This window comes from Oncorhynchus clarkii, chromosome 1 (assembly GCF_045791955.1).
Source record: "Oncorhynchus clarkii lewisi isolate Uvic-CL-2024 chromosome 1, UVic_Ocla_1.0, whole genome shotgun sequence".
Classification (NCBI taxonomy): Eukaryota; Metazoa; Chordata; class Actinopteri; order Salmoniformes; family Salmonidae; genus Oncorhynchus; species Oncorhynchus clarkii.
Window position 1 is genome coordinate 42,595,486 of NC_092147.1, and position 13,149 is coordinate 42,608,634.

General features: G+C 46.0%; 1 protein-coding gene across 3 annotated transcripts in view; it reads left to right on the forward strand.

The window, feature by feature from the left end:
- LOC139407249 (bicaudal D homolog 1a) overlaps window positions 1-10,293 on the forward strand; it is a 94,281-nt gene extending 83,988 nt beyond the window's left edge. The window contains exons 4-9 of one of the 3 annotated variants that reach the window (XM_071150862.1): window positions 99-578; window positions 3,162-4,325; window positions 4,631-4,782; window positions 4,970-5,183; window positions 8,706-8,781; window positions 9,613-10,293. In XM_071150862.1, coding sequence (XP_071006963.1) covers window positions 99-578; window positions 3,162-4,325; window positions 4,631-4,782; window positions 4,970-5,183; window positions 8,706-8,759 — 2,064 coding nt within the window. In that variant the 3' untranslated portion in view covers window positions 8,760-8,781; window positions 9,613-10,293. Of the gene's footprint in view, window positions 1-98; window positions 579-3,161; window positions 4,326-4,630; window positions 4,783-4,969; window positions 5,667-8,705; window positions 8,782-9,612 lie in introns of those variants that run through there. The other 2 variants (XM_071150871.1, XM_071150880.1) reach the window with 2 other exon arrangements.
- Window positions 10,294-13,149: the final 2,856 nt, after the last annotated feature.

Consider the following 13,149-nt stretch of genomic DNA (forward strand, 5'->3'; position numbering starts at 1 on the left):
CTGTGTGTTCTCTATCTGTGTCCTTTCTGTCTGTGTGTTCTCTGTGTGTCCCTTTTCCTCCTGTCCTCTGTCTGTCCCCTGCTCCCCCTCTCCCCCAGGTGGAGTATGAGGGTCTGAAGCATGAGATCAAGGTTCTGGAGGAGGAGACTGTGCTGCTGAACAGCCAGCTGGAGGATGCTCTGCGTCTGAAGGACATCTCTCAGTCCCAGCTAGAGGAGGCCCTGGATGCCCTGAAGATCGAGAGGGAGCAGAAGAACAGCCTGAGGAAGGAGCTGGCCCACCACATCACCCTCAGTGACAGTGTATATGGGGCCGGAGCCCACCTGGCACTCACCGCCACAGTCGACGGGCTCAAGTTCGCCACAGAAGAGGTTGGGAGTAATGGTACAGCCATGCCCAATGGCACCAATGGGAATGAGGATAGCAACAGCGACTGTAACGGCCACCTGGGACTGGTTAAGGTGAACGGCGACTACCGGCTGCCCAGGAAGGGGGAAGGGCTGCACGGTCCTGTGTCAGACCTCTTCAGCGAGCTCAACCTGTCTGAGATACAGAAACTCAAACAGCAGCTCCTTCAGGTGGGTCTCTACTCTAGCTGAAACATAGCGGGTTCTTATCACTACTATGTCTGAGTGATTGTTAGCCTGGTCCCAGATCTGTTTGTGCTGTCTTGCCACCTCTTATAGTCGTTGTCAGGTAAAAATGACCATAGGAGTTGGCCAGACAGCCCAAGCAGATCTTGTACCAGGCTGAGTGATTGTTGTGACACTACGTGAATGTCCTTGGGAGGTTGTACCTAGGTCTTTGTTGTTACCAGGGAGTCTTTTAATCCCTTCCATCCGACCACCTTCCTCATTTGCTCTGAGCAAATCAATGTGGTTTACTTAGAGAGACAAAACCAGTGATTTGGCCTGCACACCTAATGCGTTAGGGCATGGTTATCGACCCCCTCTGTCCACAGCACATTTCATTAGGGAATGGGAGTGTCAGCCTTCAGATTAGACATCCGAACAACCTGCCTCTTTCATCACACTACTGCAGGCAGCAGCCAACCAATCACAAGGTGGTGACATTTTGAGAACAAGACAACAACAAAAAAGCCTGTCAGATGTCGTCCATCTTTTATTATCTAGCAGACCATAAGTCTGTGACCACGCTCCGTATGATTTACCAATGACTAGTTTCAGAGCTGTTTTGGTCTTTCTGAAGACTTCCATCTCAAGAGGGCCATTGGGGCTCATTTGGCAGATTTTGGGGACATCTGTGGATGTTGGCAGACAAGGGAGAGTAGACAGGGGAGAGTAGAACGGCAGAGCGGTGGCGTGGAGGAGTGTACGGCGTCTGCCATGGGGAGGCCTGTCAGGGCAGCGGATCCAGAGGAGAGTGGAAGGCAGAGGGAGAGAGACGGGCTGCTGGGACAGAGCAGTGCTACTACGCTCCGTACAGAATCCCTCACAGGCAAAGGAGAGAACACAGAGGGACAACACGCATATGCACAGGGAGGGTACACAGGACAACACACACATACTGTACATACAGTACATACAGGTAACTGCCAAAATAAAGGAAACACTTGAGTAAATGAGAGATACAAGGTAGATTGAAAGCGGGTGCTTCCACACAGGTGTGGTTAATAAAGCAATTAACATCCCACCGTGCCTAGGGTCATGTAGAAAAATGCCCAGTTGCCCATTATTTTGGCTACCATGGCTAGAAGAAGAGATCTCAGTGACTTTGAAAGAGGGGTCTCAAAGGAGCATAGGTGTGTGTGTGTGTGTGTGTGTGTGTGTGTGTGTGTGTGTGTGTGTGTGTGTGTGTGTGTGTGCGTGTGTGTGTGTGTGTGTGTGCGTGTGTGTGTGTGTGTGTGTGTGTGTGTGTGTGTGTGTGTGTGTGTGTGTGTGTGTGTGTGTGTGTGTGTGTGTGTGTGTGTGTGTGCGCGTGCGTGCTCGTGCGCCTCTCAGTTAACAGATCTCAACCCAGTTGAACACTTATGGGAGATTCTGGAGCGGCGTGTCAGACAGTGTTTTCCACCACCATCAACAAAACACCAAATGATGGAATTTCTCATGGAAGAATGGTGTTGCATCCCTGCTACAGAGTTCCAGACACTATGAATCTATGCCAAGGTCCACACTTGTTTCTCTTGCTGAGGTCAGTGGGGAAATGAATGATTTGTGGATGCAAAATGTATCACTAGAGGTTTGAATTTGTCTTCAAATGGAGGTCCCCTCTTGGATTAATCAAGGTTCCATTAAGTCGCTGAAGTAAACAACACCAGGCTCTTAATTGCTTTCAGGAGAGGGCGGTTTTAATTTGTCATCCTCACTGTGTTGTAATTTAGATCTGTTTCCATCAAGCATTACATTAGATTTACTCAATTTATCTCAGATAGCAGACATATAAAATACAATATAAACATTTGTCGTAAAAGTATGGCATAAAAGTGGTTTGTAATGATTCCTTACGATATCCACTGAGATGCATGTGTTTTAGTCTACTGTACAGTCTATGGGTGAAAAATGAGAGATCTGATGGCTGATGCCATGAATGCTTACAGATCAACGGATACATTCTACGAATCGACTCACAGGTTGTGCTTTGCCTGTGTTGTGATGTCTCTTTATCTCTGTCTGTAGAGTGTACATCCTACACACACAATAGTCCGACAGGGTTATTTATTGGACTAGCTAGCAGGTACTGTACTGCTGAACCCATTGACATTTGTTTTCCTGGGCCTCCTCCCGTTGGGGATCAATAAGGTTTCAAAGCCTCAGCACTGGGTGGACCGGATGACTGACACACTCCTCTGACCAAAAAGACATTAAACAGCACTTGAGTTCAATTACTGGAATCTCGTGCAGGGGGGGGGTTATGCTTAATTTGTGACTAGCAAGCCTTGATACATTGTACTTCACTGCCATATGCCTCAACAGCCTTGTACTTTACCTAGGAAGTGCAATGACATCAGTATTTCCGCGACGCTCTTTCAGTATACTGGACCTGATCGTTTATACACTATCATTCAGTGTTTTTAGTTGACCGTACTGTTCCTGAACTTAGTGAAGTGCACTGTTAAGTGAACCTCAGAACTTTGTGTCTGTGGTAATGCTGGTATGGTCTGAGTGGTCCTCACCCTGCAGTATGTCCTTCCTGTCCTCTAGGTGGAGCGTGAGAAGTCCAGCCTCCTGATGAACCTGCAGGAGGCCCAGACCCAGCTGCAGCACACGCAGGGGGCCCTGACCGAGCAGCACGAGTGTGTCCACCGCCTCACCGAGCGCTTCAACGCTATGAAGCGCCTCCACAGTGACAAGGAGATGGCCGACGCCCAGGAGTCCGAGACGCATGACGGGTTGCCCGCACCCGGTCGCCACGACTACGTGGTGAACATCCACGGGATGGAGATTCTGGAGTGTAAGTACAAGGTGGCGGTAACCGAGGTGATCGACCTAAAGGCGGAGCTAAAAGCTCTGAAGGAGAAATCTAACCATTGTGTGGAGGGCCAGGGGGAGGAGTGGAGCAGCAGCGATGGGAAGGTCCAAGCTCTGGACGAGCAGGTCAAACGGCTGGAGAAGAGCTGCCGCGAGGCCCGCGATAAGGTGGCGCGTTTGGAGGCGGAACTACAGGCGGCGACGGGCGTGGCCACGGAGAGCCACGACATGCTGAACAGGGCGCAGGACGAGCTGGTGACATTCAGCGAGGAGCTGGCCCAGCTCTACCACCACGTGTGTCTCTGCAACAATGAGACGCCCAACCGCGTCATGCTGGACTACTACCGTCAGAGCCGTAACACCCGCAGCGGCAGCCTCAAGGGCTCTGAGGACCCCCGGGCACTACTCTCCCCCCGCCTGGCTAGACGCCTCGCCGCCGTGAACGCTGGGCTCTCAGAGGCCCCCCGGAGCCCCATGGACTCGCCCTCCAAAGACCCCCCCAGTGGGGACAACGGGACAACAGGGAGGGAGTCCCCAGCACCAGGCAGTCAGGGGAACCCCATCCGCACCCCCATTGGCTCCCCGGTCATCAACAGCTCCAACGGCTCTCCCTCCTCCTCTTCCGTCCCTCCCGAGGTGGGCGGAGATCTGCGTAAGGAGCCCATGAACATCTACAACCTGAACGCCATCATCAGGGATCAGATCAAACACCTGCAGAGAGCCGTGGACCGCTCCCTCCAGCTGTCTCGACAGAGGGCAGCCGCCCGGGAGCTGGCCCCCTTGTTCGACAAGGACAAGGAGGCCTGCATGGAGGAAATCCTCAAGCTCAAGTCCCTCCTCAGCACCAAGAGGGAGCAGATTGCCACGCTCAGGCTGGTGCTCAAAGCCAACAAACAGGTGAGAAGAGCAGAGAACTGAGTACCTAGCCTAGTTCCAGATGTGTTTGTGCTGTCTCGCCAATGACAGTAGGAGTTTGGTGACAGCACAAGCAGATCTGGGACTAGGCTAGGGCTGAGTACCTGGGAAAGTCATCACACTGTTCTCAGCATTATCCAACAGGTTTGATCAGTTTTCCTTTGCATAGTGCATACAATTTGCCCTATTTCTTTGTTGGAGATATAAAGTGGCTAATAGACACTGTTTATAATCTGATAACATGAAAGTAACTACACAATTAACCCGAACCCCACTCTCTATTCCAGACTGCAGAGGGGGCGCTGGCTAATCTAAAGAGCAAGTATGAGAATGAGAAGTGCATGGTGACAGAGACCATGATGAAGCTGAGGAACGAGCTGAAGGCTCTGAAGGAGGACGCCGCCACCTTCTCCTCTCTCAGGGCCATGTTCGCCACCAGGTGAGTGGCATTCTGGGATCTCATACAGTCAATTACAACACAGATGTGTAAGACTGTGCAAAGACGATGAGTTGGGCCTCTGGTAAATCTCACTGTTTGAGAGTGTATTCCCCGGCTTACACAAGGGTGGTTCTTAGTTTATTGACCTAGTGTTGTGTCCCCCTCTCTCTCTCTCTCTCTCTCCTAGGTGTGATGAGTATGTGACTCAGCTGGATGAGATGCAGAGACAGCTGGCTGCGGCGGAGGATGAGAAGAAGACCCTGAACTCCCTGCTTCGTATGGCCATCCAACAGAAGCTGGCCCTGACCCAACGCCTGGAGGACCTGGAGTTTGACACCGAGCAGACCCGGGACCGCGGCCGCGGCGCCAAGGTGCCCAAGATCAAGAGCAGCACGCCCAAAGTAAGTCGACGAGCCGCCCTCACAGCTCCCCCCAGCCCCACCATGATACACAGCCCTTTTTCCACCTGCTCCCACACCTTCAACACCACCCTGACCCTCTGCAGCCCTCCCTCCCTGGAGCTGCCCCTGTCCTCCAACCCCTGGTCGGCCTCAGACGGAGGCACTTCCCAGACCTCATCCCTGGTCTCCTCTCTGCCTCCCCTGGGTCACCCCCAGTGGTCCCTGGGCACTCAGACCTTCATCATTGACCCAGAGTCGCTGAGTTTAGAGTGCTGTCGACTCGTTAACAGTCGAGACTCCAGTCCGCACTCTCCTAGCTCCGCCCCCGTGTCTCCTTACCGCTCACCCATTCCTAAGACTTGGCAACACTTGTCGCCGGGGTCGGTCAGAACTCGTACCCAAAAAGACGCACCTCGCCCCTCTGCTCTGGTCACATCTCCCAGCAACCCAGTCCCTCACGCCTACAGTTCCAAGATGCCCTAGCTCTAGTCCAAGTGGGTGGGTGGGACACAGGGAGGAGGACAGACTGGTTTCCTGTTTCCAGTGTCTGGATTGACCTATGACTATGCAGTACTGTGACATTCTTCTCAGGAATTGGCTATGAGAAGGAGCCCAACACAGCTCGTTCCATCTGCAGACAATAATCAAGTCTGTTAATAGTTTTGGGCTCATTTCTGTAAATGAAGGGATTTAGGGAAGAAATGAAATATATGTTAGAAATACACCAGTAAATGTGACATTTTTATGACAAATAAAGTTGAGTTTTAGTAATTTTTCTGAGGATTTGTTATGCATAATGAGCTAAGATGGAGTGAAGGATACTTCTACATTTTGGAGATATTTGATTCCGTATAACATAAGTTTTTACTTCCTCTCTTGGCACATAAATTGTAAGCTTTTAGAGTAGAAGTGAAGTGCTGTAGCCTAGTCCTCATATCATACAACCTAATTATTGTCCACTATTTTCCATTGTTAGGCAATTGAATTCCCCTGTTGTTGTCATTGCCTATGTTAATTATTCACTTTGTATAATCAAAGTCTGTTTGTAGTCAATATACACGTTGCTTTTTCCGACCATCCATAAACTGTGCACAGAGCTACACTGTTACTCTGTTCTGTGTGTCTCATTGGGCGCCACCCAGTGGATGATTTACACAGTTGAAACACAGACACTAATAGCCATTGGAATTCCTCAGTCTATCCCAGGGATGGGCAATGCAAACCCGCAAGCAACTCGGGCCCCCGCCCCCATCAAAGTTGCTCATCTCTGGTCTATCTATCCCTATGAATGTTTGACACAGAAAATATAAAGTCTGGTTGAAATCTCAGGGAATCTTTGTTTGTATAGCAGAGAAAGGCACCGTATCTATTTCTCTATGGTAGGCTTCTTTACTATGTAGGCTAGAAATGAAACCGTTTTGATGACTGCAAATCATATTATAATTCACGTCATCAAAATAGACGCGGTAAAGGGGTCAATGGAACTTGACCAAAACAATGGAATTGCCATGGAAACGCGTGGGGAAAAATCCAGGGGTTCTCCTCGTTGTATTTCACACTTTGTTGAGGTAAAAATCGGAGTATAATGTTTGTATGAATGTCAACCCCAACACATGTCATCGTTACCAATCAACTGCGTTCCAGTTAAAAACAGCGTTGACTGCCATCAACGATTTCTGTATGATAGCTACATGTATGCTACTAGCTCATACAAACGGGAGTTAGCATTTAGCAGTCACTTCCTCTTAACCTGAAGAGGGACAACTTCTACATGTTATGCAGCAAAAACAGCCAAATATATCCAAATTGGACTTGTTTGTTAAATCAGATTTGTTGAATGTGGGCCAATCTGGTCAACGTTGACTCCTGTGCCGCATTTTATGATTTTAAGGAATCGTTCTAGTTTGATTAACATGTTCAAGCCATGATAATAACATGACCCTTGAATTGTCATCAAATCTGGAGCAAAAAGCATTTGACAGAAGTCCCTTCCACAAGTCTACAGCCCTATTCAGTGCCACAATCAATTGCCCCTTCTCTACACTATACTACGTACAGCATACTATAGCATGACATCATTCTGTCCTTAGAGTCTATTATTAATATAGAAAACCGTGTGTGTGTGGGTGAGATAAAAACTGAGTGATTGATCTATGATGCTTTTTCTGTCAATGTTGATAGCTTTTTGTTGTGGCATGCATGTGACTTTGATCAGTCAGATCCAGGAGGAAGAATATACATGGTTTATATGCAGATATACCATTCAGAGCAGCATGGAAACCAGTGTGACCTCCTCCCTGTGACACTCTAACCACCTACCCAGACCTATACTACGCTGATAACGCACCCTGAAAAGAACACCCAAGCACTTCAAAGCAACCCTATGCACATGCCATGTAGTGCCAGCAGATGGCAGTGTCTTAACAATTCCCAATGAGTCATTCCTGTCAAATGCTGTTTGGCCCTCATGTCCCTACCATGGATAACAAGTTAAATTACACTCACCTCTCTGTGGTTATTAGCTTTTGGCTCCTACAGTGGTCAAATGTTTTTATAGACACAATCTGAGGTGAAGAATGTCCATGTGCATTCAGGTCCAATCCCTATAGGATAACATGGGTTGCACTTTGACTCTATAAAATAAAAACCCAAGACTGCAGGGTCATTCATTCATTAATGTGTTACAATTGTGTATGATATTATCACTTATCTGATCTAAAAATGCTGCTTCGTTTTTAGCCCATGGGCTTACATGAGCAGCAGATAATTGCTCCGTGTGACAGTCGCCATTAGGTTTTTGTTTGTTTGTATGTCTCTTTTTTGGTGCAGCACAGAAAAATACAGTACTGGATTTGAAACTGTGCGTAAATGTTCTACGTGTGTCTGTGTTTTTCCCCTTAGCAGTGCTGTCCATCCTCCTCTAAGGATGGACAGAGGAATGCCTTGTCAGTTGGGTCAGACGAGGCTGGTTTTGAATAACGAGCAGTCTTTCAGTGATACTTTATTGGCCTTGGAAAATGAACAGAGAGCTCCCTTTCTCCCGCTCTCTCTCTCTCTCTCTCTCTCTCTCTCACAGAAACATAAACAACTTCTCTCACACAATATTAACTACTGTGGTATGTCAGGCGGTAGAAAGCACGAATCATTTACTTTCTAGGCAAATAAATCAGAAGAAACTTAAGAGTGCGCAGATTGTATTAACTCAAATGAACTGTATTACAGTAAGATATTAACTTGCAGAATGTGATATTCCAGTCAAATGAAAGTGATTACAAGCATGACTACTAAAAGCATAATCACTACAATGCCATTATGCTCTAATGTTCTACTCTGAAAGAGCAAAAGGTTCCACAACCGACGTCCTCTCCTCGGACATGTTGAGTTATTACATGACGAGTCCCGTGTGTCTCTTTGTCCCTGACAAGTCTTTCCTCCTGTCTTGTGCACCCATGTCTTTGTCTGTCCCACTAACCCTGACTGTCACCACTCTGTATATCTGTCTAATGTATCAGTTTCTTGTAGATTGTCAGCAGCCTGCTTCCTCTGCCTCAGTATCGCCACTCTCCCCACCACTAAGGAGAGTCTCCCTAGTCCACAGGTAACGTCCTAGAGGCCTGAGCTCTACATCTCCTCCTGTCTCTTTCCGCTTCTCTCACTCGCTCTCCTTGTGACTTGGGCCTGCAGGATACACGCAGCATGCCCCGCACGGCTGGTTCTTAAGCCACAGATATTAGTTCATATTCGCACTACTATACTGTACTTGATGGATCAAACACATTTACATAACAGGCATCTAGTCACACACACACACACACAGAAGCCTGAGCTTAAGAAACTCATTAAGGCGAGAAGACTTGTGTATTTTTCTGACTAACAGCACGAGGCGTTGGTATTTATGACACAGCTACACTGAAACTGTATTGCTTAGTATAAGGGCTATAATTAGTGTTAGCACATGCATTGGTTTTGCATGAAGCTTTTGTCACCAGTAACACTCTGCTTCATCTACTTATTGCAGATCATCTACTTCTACTTAGATCAAATTCCTACAGAGCTAACTCAGTTCATCTCACTACAATCCCCAACCAGCCCCCTACAACCCACCCATACAGTAGATCTCATTGCCTCTGAATCATCCCTACAGGCAAATAAGTAACTGATGTCCTGTCTACTATTCCTTCTCTTGGTCATAGTGTTGTTTAAGCAAGTCAACTCTCCTCCCAAAATATTTGAATGTTCTTCCCCTCCTGAAATTTGAACAATTTCCATCTCTGTTGTTTTTGGGAACAGTTTTGTCCCTCCCATTTGTTTGTTTGTTAATTTCTGAGCACTTTATAGCACCAGTGGCATACATGTCCTTTTGACTTTTTTTCCCTGTTCTCCACTCCTCTCTTGCTCTTTTCTCTTCTCCCTCCCGTCTTCCTTGCAGTCCGAGTCCTAACATTGTGACGGCCCTCCAGGAGGACCAGACACCAACCTTCTCCAGCAGGTCCCCCTCAATGGCCCAGCAGCCTCGCCCCCAAGGCCCCTAGGACTCGAGCACCCACACCCATGGACCCGGCCCTCACGAAGGCACACAGCACTAAGGACACCTGTCTCCCATCTCCCTCAACCTGGCACCCCATCCTGGTGCCTAGTCTTTGTGTCCCCTCAGCAAGCCCCTCCTCCACATACCACACTTTCTCCCGGTTGGTGAGGTTACAGAGCAAGTTCGGGATACTCCTCATTGGTTGGGCTGGAATAAAATCACATCCTGTCCACGAGAGAGAGACTGGCGGACCGGACAGCAGTGCAAACACCAGAGTGACAAATTGACTTAAACAATGTCCTGTATCTATATGATTATTTATGATCTATTTAGCTGACTTATCTATTTAACTGGTTATTTATTGATTTGTGTTTGTTCATCCATTTATTCATTTGAATTTGCATGTGATATCATCTGATTGTTTCTTGGTCATTCTTTGAAAATGGAATTCAAGATGTGTATTATTTCTGTGGTACTTGGACTTAAATAATGAGGATTGATTTAGCTCAGATTCATTCAACTATGGCTGTTATGTCCTTATTGCAATCTTTAAAAAAAATAAAAAAATCGATAGAACAAAAACCTCTTTCCCAATTGAATATAACAAGGTTTTGGATGGTCTATATCCTACAAGTGTAGCCAGAAATGTTCCGTCAATAACAGCGTTTCTTTTTGGTAACGTGAAAGGCTTACAAACTTGCCTAACAGACTAGACAGAATATTAGACCTAAAAGCATCTGTTTGTAAGCATAATCTCTACATGTGTAAGTGGTTCTGTCTTTTCTACCATGGTCATGTTAAAGAATACATTGAATTTGACATCAATGTGGAAAGACTAATTGAATGGATGTGATATTGCATTACAAGGATAATGTTTGAAGAGATGGGCGTTCTTGATTTCAATGACCAATCTAACGTAACTACACTTGAGATGCTTGTTTTTATACAACTTTTTTGCAAAAGGCATAAAGATTATATTTTTTACTTCAGTTCTTTTTTTTTTTTACTGCTGAGGCGATTGGTTATGTTTGTCATTGAGTTGAGATCGTACTTGACATAGAGACTCGAGACTAAGGTAGGAGATGAGGAAGTGAGGTCTAGGTCTGTAGGCCTGGATGTGGCCTTTTGAATTGCACAGGTTTGACTTGACCATGACATGTGTGACATGACACCCCTTGGTTTAGTTTTTTACACAGTTCAGATAACACATTGCCCCAGTAGTACCATGTTTCTGTCGAAGGACATTCGAATTGGCTCGTCTTAAGCTTCATGTTGTTTATGTACAAGGGATCGCTTGTTTCACTCTGTCTAACCCAAAAGAGATGACAGTAATCAGGCATTTTAACTCAGTATGGACTAAATAGGTTCAAACTAAAGGTAAGCTACTCTCTCCTCCAAACATCCTTCTTTACAAGCACAATTAGGACTATCCACTGAAGCAACAACACTGGACATGACTTTGTTTATATTTGGTTGGATGCTCTGTCAGGTCCAATGACTGTGGGATCTCTGTCCAGGCATCTCTCTTCCCGGTTAACAGAGCCATAAATATCTCTACTCTGCCGGATGTAATAACATCACACTAACCAGCTAAATGAAAACAGGGATAAATCCCAAATGCTTCCAGGATACCGGGTGTATTTTGTGAGTCATCCCTACACCTTCAGATCAATTTGCATTGAGGTTTGGTGATCTGGCGAAACATACTTTTTTATGTTCTTTGTTGAAACATTAATTCAAGGTGAGCCTAGATCCAAACTGTCTGATCATGTTGATGATGTAATCTACCTAATGTTGCATGAATCATTTACCTGATTCACACACACTCTCTCTCTCTCTCTCTCTCTCTCTCTCTCTCTCTCTCTCTCTCAAATCAAATAATGATTATGTCTTATGTTTGACTAAACAGGTTTATTGAGGGGCAATCTGAACATCTAGTTTCTTATGGATATGAGCCAGAGGCATTAAGACAGATTTTTCTTACAGTTCTACATTAATTGAATCACACCATAAGGGTGGATTCTGGTATTCTGGTAAGATGTGTGTAGTAGCCATAAAGAACAATCACCCTTGGAATCCACACAATAAGCACAGGTGAAAGCATGTTAAATTGCAGTGGAGAATGGGTATGCTACTTCTATACTGTATACATGTTTACATTGATTTGATTTCTGTCTATGTTTGTGGAATCACTTGTTTTCATTCTAAAACCTTCGGTGGAACGGTAGAGTATGAAAGATATGTGTGAGGTCCAAAGCTAGTCTAGTGTACGACTGGTGTCTATCTATGGAGAATAATTTACCCTACTGCCTTGGTTCTCTGCACAGGTTAACTTTATCAGTGGAAGATTGTGATACAGAGGGCAGTGTTAGAAGCCGGTAACATGCCCCCCCCCCCCCCCAACAAAGTTGAGGAACTTTTATTTTTAACAGGCATCCGCTGCTTGGAACGTGAAGCCAAGAATACTTGCTAGCTACAGAATTACTTGCACAATCACTGTCTTAGTCTTCATGATATGGTCAGCAAGTTAGCAATGTGCCAGCAATCAATAAGAGAGAAAAAAGAGGACTTAGGAGTTTTGTTCAAAGGAGAGCAAAGGACTGTAAGTAAAGTTCTTGGCAACTGCATCCACACCACCCCAGGAAAACTAGCTGGCAAATTTGAGTTGTTTCAGCTTGGTTGTCTTTAACTTCATCACAGTGATCATAGGTCATAAAGGAGTGTTCCATATGTTAAGACATTGTATGGTGCTATTCTGATCAAGGTAGGAGAGTGACAGCCATGAACAGACAGACAGGCAGAGAGGGAAAGAGAACGAGAGGCAACAAACCAACAGGTAAGATGGTGTGAAGTGCCTCTCCAAGCCAGTAGAGCTCCTAGATTGATGATCTGTCATAGTGTGAATGAATCTCAATTATCTTATATGATTGATGAAATGATAGCGTCTTAAGTCTAGAGGGTGTATTGCATGTGTTAACTTTATGCAGGTAAGAGGCAGTCGTGACATAGAGGAAGTGAGAAAAAATACTAGGAAATGAATCATACAGTAGCCGAGAAAGAGTACACAATGGTTGTTTAATTTAACAGTCACTCTGGTATTCAGTACAGTATGAATGGCTATGGCCCTATGCCCCCCCCCCCCCCCCCCCCCCCCCATGTCAGTCGCTCCTATGCCCCTGATGGAGTCCCCTGGAATCTTAACTGAGGTTTAGTTAACCCAGTTAACCCAGTTAAGAAAAAGGGACAGAAAGACAGCAATATACTGTATTGGGTTGTCTTGTTAATATGTCTTACTGCGCTTAAAACAGTGTAACATCTGTTTCAATAGGAAATAAAACAACTGTCTTGGACTGATATAGGACGTTTGTGCTTCGCTGAGTCTTTTTTCTTCTCAATTATGATAATGATAACCTTATGTCATCCTTCTCATAACAGTTT